The sequence below is a fragment of the Lissotriton vulgaris genome, chromosome 5, assembly GCF_964263255.1.
Source record: "Lissotriton vulgaris chromosome 5, aLisVul1.2, whole genome shotgun sequence".
Taxonomy (NCBI): domain Eukaryota; kingdom Metazoa; phylum Chordata; class Amphibia; order Caudata; family Salamandridae; genus Lissotriton; species Lissotriton vulgaris.
This window is the reverse complement of record NC_141693.1, coordinates 179,314,997-179,335,448: the sequence shown is the minus strand read 5'-3', so window position 1 is coordinate 179,335,448 and position 20,452 is coordinate 179,314,997. Positions and strand designations below refer to the sequence as shown.

The window sequence follows — 20,452 nt, the reverse complement described above, 5'->3', positions numbered from 1 at the left end:
AGAGAGGGGTGATCCACAACTGATATGGACCCTATGCACAAACTACGACCTTGAGCGCATACAAACTAAAATGAGAGATGCATTATAATGGCCAGCAAAATAATGAAAAGAAAGACTCGAGCTCCGGTGAGCGGTATCTCATCCGAATACCTCTCGCAAAGTTCATTATGGCTGTTCGCATCCAAAGTGGAATGGAGCAATGACTTCCTCATGGTGACTGTCCCTATATGTACTGTGTCCTTCTGTGTACTACCACACGTCCAATGCCAGGGCTCTTTTTGGATGAGAACGCCACCTCGGGTGCACCACGTCGGGGTACAGGAACTCGCAGGCCAAAGAGGAACAGCGCAGAGCCTAATGTGGGGAAACTGATGGGAAAATGTGTACTTTCTTCGTGCTGCAAGACGACGACGTGCCAATGAACTTTATTGTAACGTACAAAAGACAAAAAACGTGGTTGGCAAGAGCTTACACCACAATGTAGAAGATTGGCATGCTGCCGGCTGCCGGGTGGCTCACGGCAATGATGTGCACCAAAAAGTCTAAAAGCAGCGTTGTAGTAGAGATGAAGTGTGCATCACAATGAAGATTCAGTAGGTGACGCGGGACATGGGCAGATGAGACTGCACATGACAAAGAGCTGGACTGAGGTAAGCGCGTGCAACAATTGCCTCATGTTAAGTTCTTTATTTTTTTAATTTTAAAACGGCGGTTGGGTAGCGCTGAATCCAAAGGTCCCAACCAAGCCCAACCATCAAAGACAAAACATGTGTCACCTGTCTTCGCCCCTGGGGGCCCGTAACACAACGCGGTTCAACTGCCATGGTGCAACTGCACTCACAGATAGTGCATAATACCCCTCTGGTAGACTCTTACTGAAGTGTGTGTGCGGTGCCGATTTCCTCCACAACGCGTCGCTCCCTTTCCTCTAGAGTGCCGAGGAGCACATCCTCAGAATTCACTTTAGCAGCCTCTCTCCACCAGCTTAAAACAAATAGTAGACCACCAGCCTCTGCTCATTATTTTTCCCCAAGTGTAACTCCTCACAGGGATATCAGTTTTCTCCAGAACACATCGCTGGTGCCAATTCTTAAGCACCAGTTGCTACTGCCAATCCAAATAAATAGCCTGTCTCACAACTGTAGAAGGAACAACAGGGCAGGAGTAACAAGGCAGCAGGATGGCAGTGTTCACCACAGTAACTGTTTGCAGACCGGTGGTAGAAGGTGAAACGCCCAGGCTGTAGGCTGTCCAGATGGTAAAGGACACTGGAGGGGCTGACTAGGGCATTTCTTCATGGTTTCAATGTCTTGGTTACAATAACATTTTCTTTTCCTAACTGTTTCAGTCTCTTGGTTCCTTAGTTCCTTTGTACAAGGCCTTCCATACTCCATGCGTAGGTTCTTCAGGATCGTCGCCAAATTGTCGCAAATAGAAAATACACAGGCCGGTGTATAAACAGGATATCTTTATTGTAGCTTGGTTCCAGGATAGATGAGTAGAAGGATGTAAGAAGGTGAAGCGTAGCCCCACTAGGAGCAGCCTCCCTGCTGCTCAGCCTGCATTCACCAACTGACGCACCACACACACACACAGGCACCCAAACATTCTATGAGGTCATCACACATTCCAGCTAAGCAGTAGGGAAGAGACAAGAACTTGTTTATGACAGACATCTTGCAGCAAACGTGTAAAAATATGATAGTCTCTTCAAAATTCAAAAAGAGTATTTTATTTAAATGCAGAACCTTTCAAATTAGTCAATCAGATTATATCAGTGCATTGAGAAGTTTTTTTTTTTTAAAGCTGATAGTTTTCAAACATGAATTTAGAAACATTCGTGCATCACCCCTACCCTTGCAACAATGCCAATAGTGAACTAAAACGCAAAACAGCTATGTTCTCCCCTTGCGTGGCTGGGTTGTTATCAAACATTTTGTTTGCTTTGGATACTTGCACAAGTGCCAACATTGCCTACGTAACGTTTGTTCTTGTCTTTGAGTGTTTGCCATTTATTGCAGTACTATACCTCTACTTGTACTTAGTACGCTTTTGTAACCTGCACACATGTCACTTTTTCCTCCTGTAATGTACCGTTTGCTACCTCTTGTATTTTGTTTGCTCACAATTGTCAGTTTTGCCTCATGTAACGTGAAGCGCTCTGACACCTTCGGGTAAAGGGGGAAGGAGAAGGGGGGGGAGGAAAATAGCAGCGAGTATGTGAAGCGCTCTGACACTGGGTAAAGTCTGCGCTATATAAAAATGCATTAAATAAAATAAAATAAATAAGTAAAAAACATTATAGTTTATTAAATGGAACACAGGAGACGTTTTTGTACAGTCACATTCTGAAGTCGTGTATTTCGAGGTCCTTTTACATGTGGAAATTAAGGAAAACGAGGAAAAGTATAATAAAGGAATTGCCAGGATTACACAGTTTGGTCAAGCGGGAAAATGGGAAATGACAGTTGATCTGCCATTTTTTTGAAGTATTATCCTTCTACCTGTGTCTGGTACTCTTTTTTAACATGCACACGTCACTTTTCTCTTGTAACACACTGCTTGCTACCTCCTTCATTTTGTTTGCTTTAGATACTGGCAGACTTGCCACCATTGCCTACATAACGTTTGTTCTTGTGTTTGAGTGTCTGCGATTTATTGAAGTATTATCCTTCTACCTGTGTTTGGTACTCTTTTCTAACATGCACACGTCACTTTCTCTTGTAACACACTGTATGCTACCTCCATTTTGTTAGCTTTAGATACTTGCACAAGTGCCACCATTGCCTACGTAAACTTTGTTCTTGTGCTTGAATGTCTACCATTTATTGCAATACTATACCTCTACTTATACTTTGTGCGCCTTTGTAACTTGCACACATGTCACTTTTTTCCTCCTGTAATGTACCGTTTGCTATCTCTTGTATTTTGTTTACTCACAATTGTCACTTTTACCTCATGTAACTTAACGTTTGCTTTTGTAATTTGTTCACTTGTAATTTTCTCCTCATGTATCCTTAATGTTCCTATTGTGAAGCGCTCTGACACCTTCGGGTAAAGTCCGCGCTATATAAAAACGCATAAATAAATAAATTCGATACCCTACAACCACCTTACTCCCCTGTACCTGTGCTGCTCTCTGTCACGCCAGAGACCAAACTTGTTTGCCCCAGGTGAAATCTTTTCGACTACCCGTGGACTACACAAACAGCACGGTGTAAAGAAAAGTTAAAGAATCCTAAAGTTGTTTTGTAGAGAAACATGTTGCCCCGGGCAGACACATCGTATGAAAGGTTAGCAGTCTAGTGCTGAATTAGAACGCTAGGCTGAGCTATGAGGGGAGGGGAGGTGGGCGTTCTGGGCGAGAAGGCGGAAGTGCGGTCAGCTGACGCGCGAGGAGTGCTGTCTGGTGACAGGAAGCGGCAGTCAGCTGACAGACGACTCAGTGATCTTCGGCTTGTACGGATAGTAGCGGCTCCCGTCTCCAGCTATGGCCAGTCAGTCCCAGGGTATCCAGCAGCTGCTCCAGGCCGAGAAGAGGGCGGCCGAGAAGGTGTCGGAGGCCCGAAAGAGTGAGACATTGAGAGGCCGGGGACTCTGGGGGAGGATTCACACGGATGCTGAAAAACAGGCGTATGCGGTCACGAGCTGTGTATGGAGTTGTACGGGCTCGGAAATAAATATATTGAGAAGGGAAAGTGCTTCGTTGTACTGGGGATAAGGCGTTAGGGAATGGTTCCTTAAAAAAGAAGAGTGGTGCTGTTCGGGGATAGGTTGTAAACGGGCGCAAAGAAGAGAGACAAGAATATAGTTTTGGGGTGCGTCTAAAACACGAAGGAAAAGCGCAGGGTTGTAAAGCTTTTGTAGTACAGAGAGATAGACCCTTCAGGGAGGAATAACCAGGGGAAATAGAGCCATGATGGGGATAGTACATTGTTATCAGGTGTATGGAAAGACCCTCTGGTGAGGTGTGGCTTGCGAAGATGATGATCCTGCGGGGAAGATTAGAAAGGTTCTTGAGCTGAAAGCACCCTAACAGTGGCTAACGATCTAGTAACTTAAAGGGGGAATCAAAAAAATGTATGAAGAGATAGAACGATCCTGGGATCTTGCAGTGCAAGCTCGGTCCATGGTTGGACAGTGTGTGATCTTGAAGATGTTTACTTGTAGTTTGATAGTATCAAATCCTTATGGGCTTAGATTCTGATGATGATAACATTCTGTGGTTGGTATAAGTGACACTGTGACTGTCTTTCTTTTTTCCGTGGTGAGCGGTAGTTGTGAGATAATAAAACAAATATGTTTGAGTGGAGGTATAGACTGATGGATACAACTGGGACTAGTGGTACTTAAGTAGTTTGGACGATCAGTCAGTGTCCACTATTAAAAAAACATTAAGATATTTTGGGTATGGGTTGATGACTTACTAAAGAACGCAGCCAGGGGTTTCTTATGTTGAGCTACAAAGATCTCAACAGAACTTTTTATTCGGGGCAGGTAGAGCCAGGTAAAGGAGTTTGGAATGGTCTTGCTGATGTGCTGTTTCTGTGGATAAAAGTATACCTTGTGGAAGGAGTACCAGACTGAATTAACCAATTATGTGGCTAAAACATATAATTGGGTAAAGGTAACTTAGTTGATTGACAGGTGTAGGGGAATGGCAGGTTTGTAAGCAGTCAGAGTTTTGGGATTTAAACAAGGGTATACTGGGCATGCCAGAATGGAGGACCTTGTGACGCTTTTTTGAGATATTGAAACCTGATGTGGTAGATCCCATGTTGGCTATAGGATCAGAGGTTTAAATAAATTGAAATCTGATTGTTTATGCTGGGTGACGTTTGAACTAGAGGGCATTTGGAAGGGCGCAGACCATTCCAAAGACAAAAAGATCCTGGGACCAAAATTCAGTTGCCGAAGATTCAGCAATGGATCCTTTATGGGCGGTTGTGTTGTTCATGTAGCGTTTCAGTTTAGAAGATCAGATTGCATCACTACTTTGAGTGGCATTTTGTAAAAGTGGCAGTTTTTAAAATATGAACTTTAAACGCCCGCCCACTGTCCCATGACGACAGTGCCATTGTGAAATAAGATGCTAGTCAGTAGTTATGAGCGTCCTATATGTGGCCTAGATTTTTTCATGGAATAACATTCTAGTCTATTTAAATCAGAGACATGAGGTATTTGTATAGCACGTAGCCTGAACTCGCGTATTGCAAAGTGCCCTCAAATGCAATAATGAGCAGACCAAAAAGCACAGGGGAATAAAATATTTGCCCATGATAACATATTTTGGTCAAGTGGGAAGGCCGGCATAAACCCCAGGTTTTCTAGGTTCACATTATAGTCATTCAGCTACTAGATGGGTATCTCTTTCCTAATCATGTTTTACGTTCAAGTTTAACGTTTTCTTTAATTCTCGGCACGTGGTTAGAGTGTGGCTGCAAAGCAGAAGCCACAGGATAGTGTAGCTTGTTTTGTGTTCAAGGGTCCAAGAATACCTTTTTCTGAGCCCGGCATTTGGCTTTACCTTCTAATGGCTTGCCTACCTCTACATACCCCAGAAGGATTACTGAAACCACTTTTGGGGAGGATCTGTTAATAAGCCCCTTTATGCAAAGGACTTTCACTTTGAATTTAGTTTTCACTACATAGGTTTTGGGGTAAAATCGAACTACTTCAAACGTACACCTTGGATATTTATAACTATTTTTGAAAACCTCGATTGTGCAGTTGAGCCATAATCTCGATATAGACTACTGTGCAAAATGTAAGATGTACAAAACTTTTTCTGTTAATATATCACTTGGTCAAGCCCAGCCCTGTCTTTCCCTTCTTAATGAACGTACAGTAAGGCAATTAAAATGATGCAGTGAATAGGAAATGTGCCTCTAAAGCCCTTAATGGGTATATGGGCAGGACAAACCAATGACTTCTCAACTGCAGTCTTTGTCAGGGAGAAAACCATGAACTGTTCCATGTTCTGCAAGTATGTTCGGCATTATCCGTTAACTTAAGAAGGTACCTAGGTATAATAATTTTTAAATAAAAGATAAATACATATAATGAATTTGTTAATTTTATATTTAATCCACTGAATTAACAAATGTTATAGTTTGTTTAATTTTTTAAAGAATGTTTTGAAAATATTTAAAGGCACCATATTTATGCTTTAGTTCACTCCTTTATCAATATATATTCTGTTTTTCTTTTAGTTTTGTTGATCTAAGTTGAAGTGTAAATTAATGTATTAAAATAACTTGTGATGTGCATGGATTCTAGTGGAAGTAGGACAGCAGAAGGTGTAAATGATAAGTTCTGAATAAGAAGGAACCCAAAGATCAAGAAAGTGGCAGTAGGCTTAACCTATTGAAACCAAGTTCATGGTTGCATGATCTTTGTGGTATTAATCATTTGTGTGTGGTTTTACAGAAATATACATTGTTTGGCATAGGCAGTATGCAGTCTTGAGAGGGCATCCGAAAATCTCTGGTGCACTTTGTTTCATCCTCAGGGAATAATGCAAATTAATTCTTAAAGAAATAAGATGATTAACCCCTTCGATGCTCATGACGAGCTCAGCTCATCATGCAGTACACTGGTAGTGTGCTCATGACGAGCTGAGCTCGTCATGAACAATGGGAATAAATCACAAGTAGCACAGAGGGGAAATTGCTGCAGCACTGCTAGGCAGATCTAAGAAAAATTGTGACAAGGCAGATGTGGCAAAACACAAAGGTGATATCTTGGCATGGGTATAGTGTATATTTGCATTGTATCACTGTGCCTTGTTCGCATTATGTCAAAAGTTAATGGTGATGTGTTAGGCAACCATTAGTCATATGCTATTCAATGTGAAAGACACTTGCTTTGAAAATGGCTACTCGTAATACCACTTCATTGTCTGGAATAGTCTTCTCCACTAAGTTGCTCTAGAGCTACTGGTAGCTCCCCATCTACCTTTTAAGTAGCTCTCCTGTGTGTAGCCCAACATACTAAATTAGAAGCATGTGCTTCGTTGAACTAATATATGTATACCAAACTTTAACAGTGTGTGTACAACATATACATAACTATGTGTATTTTGAGGACTCGCAACCTAATGTTTGGAGAAAAATGGTTGAATTTTAAAAATATAATTAAAGCTGATATTTGAGTGATAAATCGTTTGGCATTGGAGAGACTTTTACTAATATTATTTCCTTGGTGTGGTGCCAGAGGAAGTACTGCTATGGCTTGCTGACAGTGGCCAATAATAGAATATTTTCTGATGTGGTCACAATTACAACGCTAATAATATTGGTAACTCAAGATGATTTTAATTGAATATAAGTAGCTCTTATTACAGAAATGTTTGGAAGATCCCTGGTCTAGTGTGTGTTAAAACTGTTTTTCTTCAGTATATCGATTCTTTTGTGGACTATTTATGCCATTACTGTAATCTCCCATCACTGCCCTTGACCCTCCACTCTGATGTGCACTAGGGATTGCTTATCCCGTACCTGAAAAATCCACAACACCAACAAAGGTCTGACCATTCCCCTCTATCCTTGATCAGTCGTTTGCGGCATTATCCTTCTGCTAAGAAATCGACTCGGCTTTCACAAGATACCTCTAAACTAGCCTGACACTAAGTAACAATCTGCAGAGCTCCCATGATACACCTCTGTTCCAACATCTAAAATGTGCTTGTCTTTCAGTACTGATACTCAGCAGCTTTCCACAAGTGTTACGTTTCTCTGAACACATTTCATTGGTGATTTGAATCACATTCTTATTACTGGTAAGATAGGTCAACGATCAGTGTAGCTCCTGCATAGTTATATCATTATAACATTAATATTAAAGTTGTAAATCCTTTCATTCTTCTGAGTTGGAAACATTATTGGCACGAAATTGGAGAATAGCACATGTTATTAAGCCAGTATTGAATGGCTTATGAAGAAACTGTCTTGTCATAGCAGCACATGGAGTGCTCAGTTGCAATCTGAAAAGATCCAAAAATTGGCTGGTTAAGTAGCTAAATAAGCTGAGCACATGCTGCGTTTATTTGTGTTTAAGGAGGAGGTCACAAGTCCCAATCCCAGTAAATCAGATACGTGTTGAAATCTCTCCTCAAAGTGCTGTATGTATTTGGTCAAAATTTGTGATCCAGGTTAGCTAGCTCAGGAGTTTACCAGATCACATGTTTAAAAATCAACTTTTCTACCTTCGAGTTTTGACAAAAGATCCCTTTTCAATTGTATAATAGATATACATGTTTCATTGCTTGAATTACCCTGTGATTTTTACAGGGATTGGAAGATAAAACTTTTAGTTAAAAATGTGAACCTTCATTCCTACCGGGTGAAAGATTTGGAATGTAGAGACCACCCATGCTCACTAAAATATATAGACAAAACACAAAGAGGGCTGTGGGTATTATTATGCAATTAACTGCACCTCCTCCCAATCTTAATAAAGGCAGTGACTCACACCCTCAGTATTAGCCGTGCATTTAAGTCCATTAAACCTTCCATTGGATGACCCTAAAATAAATGACAAGGTCTCCTATCTAAACAGATAGAAATTAAGCAGTTTCCGCATTTCAAATGATTCTTCATTCAATGCAGCCATAAAATGAGTGAGTGAGTAGTTAATGCTTGTTAACTCTACCTTGGTGCTTTTCTTGATCCAGAGGTTGAAATGGTAAGAACGATATGGCCATCCTACACCTTCAGCAGTTGTACTAAGATGTTGAAGAATGAGAGCAAATATCAAAGAAGAAATCATGATTAAAAAAAAACGTGGATTGCTAAGCCTCTTATATGGATTAGGCTGATGGAGTAATGTGTGGAAGAACTAAAAATGGAGTGATAGCCATACGATCTTGATCCACACCTCAGAAGCACAGTACTACATTTCTAAATCAATGTGTAACCAGTCAAGTCAAGTCAGAGGATTTATATAGCGCGCTAACATACCCGGAGGGTCTCAAGGCGCTTGAGGAGGGTGGGGAATTACTTGTCGAATATCCAAGTTTTAAGTTGTTTTCTGAATGCTAGGTGGTTTTGAGTGAGACGAAGGTGAGTGGGGAGTGAGTTCCAGGTTTTGGCTGCGAGATAGAAGGATCCACCTCCCATGGTGGTTTTGTTGATGCGAGGTACGGTAGCAAGGGCTTGGTTGGAGGATCGTAGCTGGCGGGGGGGGGGGTATAGAATGAAAGTCGTGTGTTGAGGCATTCGGGTCCAAGTTCGTAAAGTGCTTTGTGTGCGTGGGTTAGGAGGCGGAAAGTGATCCTCTTATTGACGGGAAGCCAGTGGAGGTTTTTCAGGTGACTAGAGATGTGGTCTTTACGCGGGATGTCTAGTATGAGTCTGGCTGATGCGTTCTGGATGCGTTGCAGTTTTTTCTGGAGTTTTGCGGTGATACCGGCGTATAGGGTGTTTCCGTAGTCTAGGCGGCTTGTAACCAGTGCATGGGTGACCGTTTTTCTGGTTTCGGTGGGGATCCAGCGAAATGTTTTTTTGAGCATGCGAAGAATGTTGAAGCAAGAAGATGAAACGGCGTTGACTTGTCTGTTCATGGAGAGTGAGAAGTCCAGGATGACGCCCAGGTTCCGTGCGTGGTCCGTCGGGATGGGTGCTTTTCCAAGGGCCTCTGGCCACCAAGAGTCATCCCAGGCGGAGGGGGAGGTACCTAAGATCAGGACTTCTGTTTTGTCAGAGTTCAGTTTCAGACGGCTGTGCTTCATCCACTCGGCTACTTCTTTCATTCCTTCATGTAGGTTGGTTTTGGCGGTGTTAGGGTCTTTGGTGAGTGAGAGGATCAGTTGAGTATCGTCGGCGTAGGAGATGATGTTGAGGTTGTGTTGGCGTGCGATGGCCGCGAGGGGGCTCATGTATACGTTGAAGAAGGTGGGGCTGAGTGATTATCCTTGTGGCACGCCGCAGATGACTTCAGTGGCCTCTGACTTGAATGGTGGGAGGCGGACTCTCTGGGTTCTTCCGGTGAGGAATGAGGTGATCCATTCCAGTGCTTTTCCTTGGATTCCGATGTTTCTGAGGCACCGTAGAAGGGTGCTATGGCAGACTGTGTCGAAGGCTGCGGAGAGGTCGAGGAGGATGAGGGCGACTGTGTCTCCATTGTCCAGTAGAGTTCGAATGTCTGTTGCTGCGATGAGGGCGGTCTCCGTGCTGTGTTTGGCTCGGAAGCCGGACTGTGAGGAGTCGAGGGATTTGTTGGTTTCGAGGAAGGCGGCGAGCTGGTTGTTGACAGCTTTCTCGATGACTTTGGCCGGGAATGGAAGGAGCGAGATGGGGCGGTAGTTTTTGAGTTCGGTGGGGTCCGCTGTGGGTTTTTTCAGAAGGGCGCTAAGTTCTGCGTGTTTCCAGCTTTCTGGGAAGGTGGCGGAGTTGAGGGAGCAGTTGATGACGTCTCGGAGGTGTGGTGCTATGATGGAGTCTGCTTTGTTGAAGATGTGGTGAGGGCAAGGGTCTGTGGGGGATCCTGAGTGGATGGAGTTAATCAGGTGGATGGTGTCCTCAGTGGAGATTAAGTTCCAGTCATTAAGGATGTTTAAGGGGGGTGAGGGTCCTGCAGAAGGTTGGGTGGGTTGGTCTCCGGGTCGGTTGTCGAAGCTGTTGTGGATGTCTGCGATTTTGTTGTGGAAGAACGAAGCTAGAGAGTCGCAGAGGGCTTGAGAGGAGGTGATGTCGTTGGAGTTGGCTGAGGGGTTGGTAAATTCTTTGACGATGTTGAATAATTCCTTGCTGTTGTGGGTGTTGTTGTCTAGTCGGTCTTTGAATGCGGCTTTCTTGGCAGACCGGATTAGTTGGTGGTGTATGCGGGTGGTGTTTTTGAAGGCGTCCCTGGTGCTGGTGTTTGGGTCTTTTTTCCAGGCCTTCTCGAGGGAGCGACAGAGTTTCTTCGATTTCTTAAGATAATCGTTGAACCAGGAGGCGTTTTTGCTGCCTCGTTTGATTTGACTTTTTTCAACGGTGCTAGGATGTCGGCGCTGTTGGAAAGCCATTGAGTGAGGTTAGTGGCAGCTTGGTCGGCGTTTGATGAGTGGGCAGGGCGGTTTTGAAGAAGCGATGAGGAGATCTGGTCGATGGTGATTTTGTTCCAGTTTCTTCGCAAAGTGGGTTGAGGATGGTTGTGAGTTGTGGTCTTATTGTAGATAAAGTGTACGCAGCTGTGGTCCGTCCAATGGAGAGTTGTGGTGTGACTGAAGGAGACATGTTTGCTGGAGGTGAAGATAGGGTTGAGTGTGTGACCAGCGATGTGGGTGGGCGTAGTGACAAGTTGTTTGAGTCCGAGATTGTCTATAAGGGAGGTGGCGTTGTTGTCATTGCTCTTTTCCAGGTGAAAGTTGAGGTCTCCCAATAGAATGTATTCCTCGGAGGGAAGGGCGTGTGGGGTGATAAAGTCAGTGATATTGTCGCTGAATTGTGCACGGGGTCCTGGAGGTCGGTAGAGGAGGGTGCCTCTGAGTGTGGTCTTGGGGTCGGTGTGGATCTGGAAGTGAAGGTGTTCGGCGCTAGCGGGGTTTGCGTCTGAACTGGTTGAGATGCAGATGGAGTTCTTATGGACGATGGCGATGCCTCCTCCTGTTTGTTTGGTGCGGTCCTTGCGGATGATCTTGTATCCTTCCGGGATGGCAATGGTGATGTCTGGGGCTGAGGAGGCGTTCATCCATGTTTCTGTTAGGAAGGCGACGTCCGGAGAAATGGTGTCTAGTAGGTAGGCATCCAGTGATAGGCATCCATCATTATTAAATGTTGCTATTATTCAAGCCATATAAAACGCAACTCCCATACTTGCATTAGATGGAAAGCTGTACTGACATGCTCTTTAGTAAAAAATATACAAGATTAGTGTAGAAATGTGTTATGCCTGCTTAAAACATTGCCAAAGACTTTGAGTTTCAGCTTAATTGCATGTTGTATCCTCCTTTTGCTGCTGTAAAGAAAACTTTAAACGAGGGTTAAAAATGAAATGGGTTAGCAATGTATGCTGCAAAGGCTAGGATAGTGATGTACTAGTCCACTGACTTGTGAATTTGCACTTAAAATATTTTTGGTGCTTGCTGTGTTTGTGCATCAACGTGTAGAGGACATGTCTGTTAGCTTCCCTGTGTCTTTGCTTTCTTTCACATACGCACTTCCTCCAATTCTTATACAAACACCCATTCATCAATCCAACTATGAAAAGTTCCTGCTTGGATGACAATTCAGTAAGCTAGTTCAAAATCTGCTGTTATCTTATTCATTTAACAACTCTGGCCCTAATTACATTGCTGGGTGGACTTGAGTCCACCTGACACTGTTTCGGTGTGAGAACTGACCGACCATAGGTCGTCGGTTCCGAACACCGCATTATTATGTGATCGCACATGGTGCGTATGCAAACTCCCATTTCTCAATGGGAGCTTGTGCTGCGGGCGATTTCCGCACACATCACAAGCTCCCATAGAGAAATGGGAGTTTGTGTAAATCCTTGCACAGTGTGTATGGCACCTCAAGGTGCCTGCCACACTATGCAGGGATTTACAGGAGGCACCATAGGAGCCCCCTTGGCCCCAACCGAAGGCGGCAGGAGAAGGGGGCCCAGCTATTGGCCCTCAAAGTCAGGATTATGTTAGGGTTTCCGGCTGGTCGACGGGCTCCTTGAGCCCATCTGAAGCCACCCAGAATGACCGGCGGTTTGACTTCAGACCGCCTACATTGTAATTAGGCGGTCGAAAGTCAAACCAGGGATATTGGTCGGAAAGCCTCAGAAGCTGAAGACCTGGCTGTTCGAGCAGTAGCGCCCCCCCCCCCCCCCCCCCCCAGCGCCCTGAGACCCTACGGGTATGTAGCGCGCTCTATAAGTGTCACTGATTGATTGATTGATTGATTGATCTACGCCAGCACCTTTCTCTCTGCTTTCCATTTGGGGCTGGGATCTTGTTGCAGGATAGGGACAGTGCCATAAATGTTCTTGATGAGAATATGTATGTCTGCTAAAGTTCCTGTGCCTCTTGGCTGCTGTTCTCATGGTGGATTTTGCAACCCCTAAATGATACTTTGTATGAGGCTATGCTTTCGAGAGACTGTTCCAGGTTGTTTCTTCTTGAGTCCTCTAGATCATCTACACTGTCATTCTGAAATTCCCCAGGGTTCTGTTTTTTACTATTACACAACTCCGCGTCATCACGCATCTTTTTACATAGTTCTCGTCTAGACCGGAAATAGGAATTCGTTCATCAACTATATGAGCATAGTCTCATACAAAGTATCATGTGATGACATCCAAACTTACAGAGGAATTTATCTCTGGTTAACACTATTATTCTGAGGACTCGTGTAAACTCTTAAAAAACTCAATTGTTAATTCTTGAACCTAACATAATCCAATTCCCCTTGTCAGGCCCCAGTACTGTAGACATGATACCCTGATTTATTCAGCACTCTCTACTAGGCATTAAGCATTTCATGCTGCAAAATCTCTCCTTTTACTTGAGACTGCCATGTTATGCATGTGTATGTAATATTTCTGTAGCGTGAACTGAGCCAAGACATTACTCTACAATTTCACAATGCTTGACTAACTTTCTTCTCACTATCAACTGTAATGTCTATTCAGAGTAAAGCCTTTGATTACCCATGAAAATGTTCATGCATCATTCCTGAATGCCAACCTTGCACCCCTGAAAGATCTTTTTATAGTCTGCCGCCTATTCCTTTCTCTGGGCTTGTACTCTACTTCTTGATGCCAAATAGTTTAAATAAATTGTATACGTCTTTACAAGGCTCTGTTTCTTCAACAGCCAGCATACCTACAAAACAAATCTTCGATCTTATGTTGAGCTGCTTTACTAGAAGTCAATATAATCTAATTTGTGTCACATATAAAGAATTGAAAAACCTGTCAACTAGGCCTTCACTTGTGTTGCTGAAAGGATTTAGAATGCATGTTCAAAATACTTTTGACTCTTGGCGTCACTCCTTTCCTTCGGTTACAAGTGCAAGTAGCTATTAATCAAGGACATTACCGTTCTCTTCTTCAGCCTGTCTTCTGATAAAGGGTTGTGATTATAGTCCAGAGTCCTGCTTATAACTATCTGTAATGCATTGTCATGACTACGGTTACCACTTCACTGCTCTTGCAGTTAGGATGAACTATGAAGACCGGCATTTGGCATGAGATGGATTGATCATATAGTGTTAAGTGTTATGGGTGAAGAAGGCTGGATGATTCAGGAACGGGACAAATTTTGCAAGAGAAATTATCATTACATGGTCACATATTTGAGTTCGTGTATGTCTACAAATGCATATTACTATGTGTGAAATACCCTTTTTGTGTTTCTTTTCCATGTCTATAAGTCTTTTGTCTCTCATTTTCATCGTCACAGGGAAGAACAAAAGATTGAAGCAAGCAAAAGAGGAAGCTCAGGCTGAGATTGAGCAGTATCGTCTGCAGAGAGAGCAGGAATTCAGAACAAAGGAAAATGCGGTACGATAACTAAAACCCTGTTTAGTTTACCAGTACTCTTTGTCTCCTATGGTGTACTCCGAAGGGCTCATTTCAAAACCCAAATGCGTTCCCCCAACTACCATAGGCCCTTACGGACCAAACTGCTATTAAGATAACACATTATTCTTACGGAGTGTGGAACAAAGTGTGTTTTAATTTGCATACCAACTGTCCAGTTTGCGTTTGATGTTGCTTAGCCACCCAGATGGTGCTTAGCCACACAGTGATCAGCTTCAACACTTCAATTAGTTCAGGTCTCCTTGTTAGCTTTGTCACTGCTCTAAAAATGAATCATGTATTATATGGTTTTGAGAACCTAATTACATGAAGTGGGTAGCTATGGATACAGAGTAGGCCGGTGCAAGCATGCTTGAACTCCTGTAACACCTGTTACCCAACTACTGCATTATTTAGTAATACAGAATTACAAACAAGGAGTACCACGTTGATGTAATTCTTGCTGTAGCTCTCAGGATTGGGTGGGTTTTTATCAGCAAGCAGTCACAGCCTTGTCTAAAACATATGGCTCAAACCATTAAGGGGGGGGGGGGGGTGATAGCCGCCCCGGACTTTACAATCTGTGAGCTCAGGACGCACACCTTTAGAGGGGCACAGGAGCTGCCTGTTGCAGTTTCCTTCCGACGTGGCTCCAAAGAAAAGTGCCTTTAAACACTTTATGGAGGCTGCTGGTGCCCATGCATGCATTTCATTTTGACTTATTTTATTCTCTTTGCTGTCCTTTCTCTTGCCTCCATTTCCTTTCCCCACCCCTCCCATTTGGTATATAGTTAAAGAGGATGAATTGGAGGGGGTGCCAAATTTGGTTTCACCCAGTGTGTTCTCCGAGCATGGCCACTTATGGTGGGCTGTATGAGTTTTATACAGTGAGCTCTTTATTTTACTGCTTTCCTGAGTTTTGCATTTTGCCAATGTCCTTTTCTTTATTGACTGTAGGCTTTGGGGTCACACGGAAGTTACAGCTCTGAAGTGGACAAGGGTACAGTGGAGAAGATGAAAATTATAGAGGAGAACTACGAGACCAATAAAGATCTGGTGTTGCAGAGCATCTTAAAATTGGTCTGTGAAATTAAACCGGAAATCCACATCAACTACCGCGTCTCTGGATAGAGTGATGGATGAATTCCCTGTGTGTTAGCAATAGAAGCCAATGGTCACGGGGAGCATAGAGTTTTGTGACCAGGCCTTAGTCAGGTGTATATTTTTCTGCAAAGATATTAATATTTTTAAAAGCTGTTGATCCTCTAGTAAAAGAAGTCTCCGGGTTTCTCTCTGCCCTGCCTTAGAATATCCCCAAAGATGCATTAGGAATGTTCACAATCTATGCAGGTCAAACAAAAGGGAGTGATAAATTAATGAGAATGAATGGAAACGCACATGGCCAGAGATGAGGGACCGGTGTCAATGACACTCCTGCTGTGAATGTGGCCCTTCATTGACAAAGGATTGAACACAAGGCTCTCTGTGACTTGGCTTGAATGTAAGTGAAAAGGAAGAAGTGTGTCACTGAGACGTTTACAAGCACTTGCCAGCGATCCACTCGCATGCTGCTAGAGGGCGCGTGTGGTGGACCTGGGACCTGCATCTGTGTTGTCATATTTGTGAATGGACGAGTGCACTGTGATTTAGGTTGCTTAACTGCAAGTGCCTTAGAACTGCGGCACCTACCCTGCACCTCCTGCCCCTGCTCCCCAATTCTCTGTTTATTCCCAGTTCATGTCCCAGAGGAAATTGTTAGTTGTACTCTTCTTTCTCAAAAATAAACGTGTTTTGTAACTTTTTACAGTGTTCCAGTATTTTGTCATTGCATGTTTTTACTTCTCCTTTTCGTAGTCTCCAGTTGAGTAACACAGAGCCAGTCACTCGCTCGTGCGGAAGTGAGTCTGCAGTGCCAGATATTTTCCGAACCTTCCGTTGCGATGACTCAGAGGCAGAGCCCTGTTTAGAAATAATAGATGATTAGTTACACATGGTTTCTGTCGCGCAATATGAAGGGTACAGCCTTGAGCGTCTCCCTGCATCTTGAAGGGACATTTGAAGCGTGTAATGAACCGCGCGGTGCATTTTGGGAGGGGAGTCCGACGTGGAGGTTGCTACGAGACAACGTACTTATACTTACTTCCTGGTGGTGTTTCTTGCAACCGTTTTCTTTTAGTATCTGGTGAAGCTCCGGGGGGCTAAAGAATAATCTACAGTAGAAAGATGCGCATATTCAAATTCGTTTCATGGAAGGAGTCTTAATTTAGAGCAACTTCAAAGACTGCCTGCTTGATTCATTTTCAAGTGCCCTTGAACGGGCTAGTAAAACTATTTTCTGTATAATTAGCAGCTTTTATTCCTCCGTGGTGTATTCATCAGTGATGCTGTTGCTTTTCCCTGGTTCTGCAAGCTTGTTGAATGCCGTGCGTGTCCGTGTTTTATACTTGCCACAATCCTCCAATATCTGCCAGGCATCATGCCAGTCCCTGCAGAATTTACATCTGTGCAGGTGTGTTCCAGTTCAGGATCTCACACGAAAACATTTTTTTTCCATCTGTACGTTTCTATAATGCTTCCTCAGCATATTTTTGGTTGTGACATATGTTTAGATAGTTGCATCGTTATTTCAAGATTTGCCCGATAGAGTGCAGGAAGTGACCGCCTTTGCCAAATAGAACCTTTATTGCTGTCAGTCAAACGGTGGTGTTCATCAAAGTAAACACAGAACGTTAAACTTCATGCAAATCGATGCTCTGCAAACACAGAAAGGCGTACCTTCCTACCTTTGCCGTCCTGGAGCATAAAGAATCCTTCATGAAATGGACGGAGTGCGTGTGCTGATCATCTCCCTAAGGGCCAGATGCATCAAAGGGTTTTGCCCATTCTGTGTCTATGGGAAAATGTGTTGATGCATAAGGTGCAGAAGTGCATTTGTGAATATAAAGTTATAAAATGGGTACACGCTTCGACGCCTCGTTGGGGGTAGTAAGCGATGTTTAAATACAATTACACAGGCGAGCAGAGCTGTGGACGTGTTTTCAGCCAAGCCCCTCCGACGAAAGATTCAACTGAAAGGAAGCAGGAGGCAGGTTGAGTTCATTATGGCCGGTTTCAGAATGTCACAGATTATAAAATACAAAACTAACTCCAAACACATGATTTTAACGTCACTCATATCTCCTGCCTTCTGTATGTTCTTTTACTGTGATGGGGCTTCAAGAGAATAATTTATTGAACTGGCCGTGACCAATTTAGTCGCTGTGATCACCCAGGTGTAGAATGCATCTTATGAGTTGAGAGTGAATTTGGTGTTTGTGAAAGGAGATTGATAAAGAGCTCCTGGGTCTGATATCTGCCACACCAGTGTGAAGTTCTCACATTCAGGCTGCCTGCTAGTGCCAGATTCTCGCACTGCCTACCTATGCCAGCGTTTTGCATTTAACACCTCCCCCAATACATTTCCTCTTGAGGCTGAAGGGAGAATTCTAGATTTTCACTTTATATCCTGTCCACGGCCTCTCCTTTGAGGGGACAGGCAGTGTGCCGATTTACACTTTTTCTAGTGTAGCTTTGTTGCTATTTTCTCATGCTTCCTCCTCTATTTGTAGAGCATTAATGCTTCACTCCTTCTACCCACTGTAGTTCTACAACCTCATCCTCACTCCTCTATTGCTGCACAACGTTTTCTTCTGTTTTTTTGTTTCACCTACTTTCTCAACATTTCCCTTTCCCCTGGCTCTCCGTACTTAAAATCCCTCTCGCTTCCTCTCTTTGTCTCTGATTCTCATCTTTCCGTTCCTACTGACATGTCTCATCTCCATACAGCTCCATTCTCCCTTCATGTTTTGGAAGTGAATCAATGTCAAGAAGCCTCCTCCTCCCGATTCCCACCAGTCAGTCAGTCAGTCAAAGTTATGTTTATTTAGACCTTAGTCTTTAAACAGCATTAAAAATATGTACAGTTAAAAGCATTCCACAAAACCATTTATGTAAAATTCACCGATTAAAATGTAACTTCAAATAGATAACAATAGCAGCAAAGTTTCTGTGGGCAGACCTGTTCTTTAAAATTTTTAAACACAAACAATTCCCTCATAAAAACTTCATAGTACATCAATTTATCAATGAGTTTCTAAAAATCTGTGTATTACCTTCATATACTTCCCTAGTGCGATTGCAATTTCTCTAGTGGGTATTTCTATAAGTAAGTTGATCGCCTGTATTCGCGTCTTTATCTCATATTTTAAAAATATAGGGCAAAGACCTAGTTTACGCTGCTCAAGAATTGAAGTATAGTCTATTAGGATGTGCATCATATCCCCCTTTGTCCCCAAACTGCACCTACAACACCCTTTATGGTCCAACCTCTTTGTTTTTAGTTCTTAGTTTACCAACCACAGGTTTATACCGATTCGCAGTCTTAGGATCTCCTGTCTATACCAATGGTTCGGTAAGAGATCCAGGTAGGGGAACCAATTTTCATTAGACCAGGATTCCATCATAAACTGTACAGATTTTTTCTTGGCCAAGTATTCCATATCTGTTCTTCTTGACAATTCTTGCCCCTGATACTTCAAATCCCTTTTAGTGCATTCTACCCGTAGTGATTCTTGGCAAATCTCAACCTTTATACTCTCACAAGCCTGCTCAGTTTTCTTCCTTTTCGCTTTTGCCCATCTTAGATTACTGAATTGGATCTCACTTCTGCACCATTGAGATACTTTCTTGCCTTTCTCTTTATCCAGCGTTTCCAAAATCTTAGCAAAGCTATTTGGGTTTGGACCCCCCCATGCTGTTATTCCTAGCTCAGATCTTATTGCTTCGATCATTGATGATCGTGGCGAGGACAACAAAGATTTAAGACACTTTCCTTCCTCCAGGTCCCAGACGCCTTTACCGCTCAAATAAATGACCTCCGCACCATATAGTACCTGTGGGGGTATCATTGCGCTGAATGCCTTTAACAGCGGTTGGTGAGACATGTCGCCGTAGTCAAGGTTAAAGATTTTCAGGCCAGCGACCGATGTGATAGCTTTCACTTTCTGCGCCTCAAGATGCATATGCCACTTTAGGGATTTATGAAACCACATCGATAGGTAGCGATATTCATTGACAGATTCCAATTTCAGGTCGCCTAAAAACCAATTAAACTTACTGACTTTTTTTCCAAAGCATAACATTTTCGTCTTTTCCAGATTTACTGTTAAAAATTTCCTTATACAGTATTGTCTAAAGGAATTCAACTTTCTTTGGAGACCCAGTTCGGTCTGATCTAGTATCACCAAATCATCAGCGTACCAGAGGCAAGGAACTTTTTTACCATCCATTCTTGGGCTTGCGCTTCTTTTACCTTCTAAACAGGCCGGCAAATCAGCTACGAATATAGAGAATAACTGGGGGGCCAAGACACCGCCCTGTCTCAGGCCATTTTCAATAGGTCTTTTTGGTGTCAATGACTACTCAGTATCCTTAACACCTTGGCTGCTAGGGGTTTTTCCGCCCCAGTTCTGGAATCACAGAGTTGCCTTTATTCATGACGAGCTCAGCTCGTCATAAGCACAGCTCAACCGTGCCTCATGACGAGCTGAGCTCGTCATGAGCAGCGAAGGGGTTAATTACTTGTGCCCAGTTGTCGCAATGCAGTTCCTTTATTATGGCCAGCAAATCTTTCGGTATATTCTTATTTACAAGAGTTTCCCAGAGACAATTCCGATCTACTGAATCAAATGCTTCACGAGTCTACGAAGCAACAGTAAAGCTTACCATTCTGTTCCTTAGACTTTCGTGCTATTGCCCATAGGGCAAAACAGTGGTCAATCGTAGAGTGCCCTTCTCTAAAGCCCTCCTGTTCAGTGGGAACTATTGAGGACTCCTCTACCCATCCATTTAACCTATTTAGGACAATCTTTGAAAAACTTTTTCTCCAATATCTAGGAGATTAATCAGCCTATAATTT

At 43.2% G+C, this 20,452-nt stretch overlaps 1 protein-coding gene across 1 annotated transcript; it reads left to right on the top strand.

Moving 5' to 3' along the window:
- Nucleotides 1–3,435: 3,435 nt before the first annotated feature.
- Nucleotides 3,436–16,298, top strand: ATP6V1G1 (ATPase H+ transporting V1 subunit G1). Its single transcript, XM_086921105.1, has 3 exons — nt 3,436–3,572; nt 14,378–14,478; nt 15,454–16,298. The coding sequence occupies exons 1-3, from the start codon at nt 3,491–3,493 to the stop codon at nt 15,625–15,627; spliced, it is 357 nt and encodes a 118-aa protein (XP_086777231.1). The 5' UTR covers nt 3,436–3,490; the 3' UTR covers nt 15,628–16,298.
- The last annotated feature ends 4,154 nt before the right edge of the window (nt 16,299–20,452 follow it).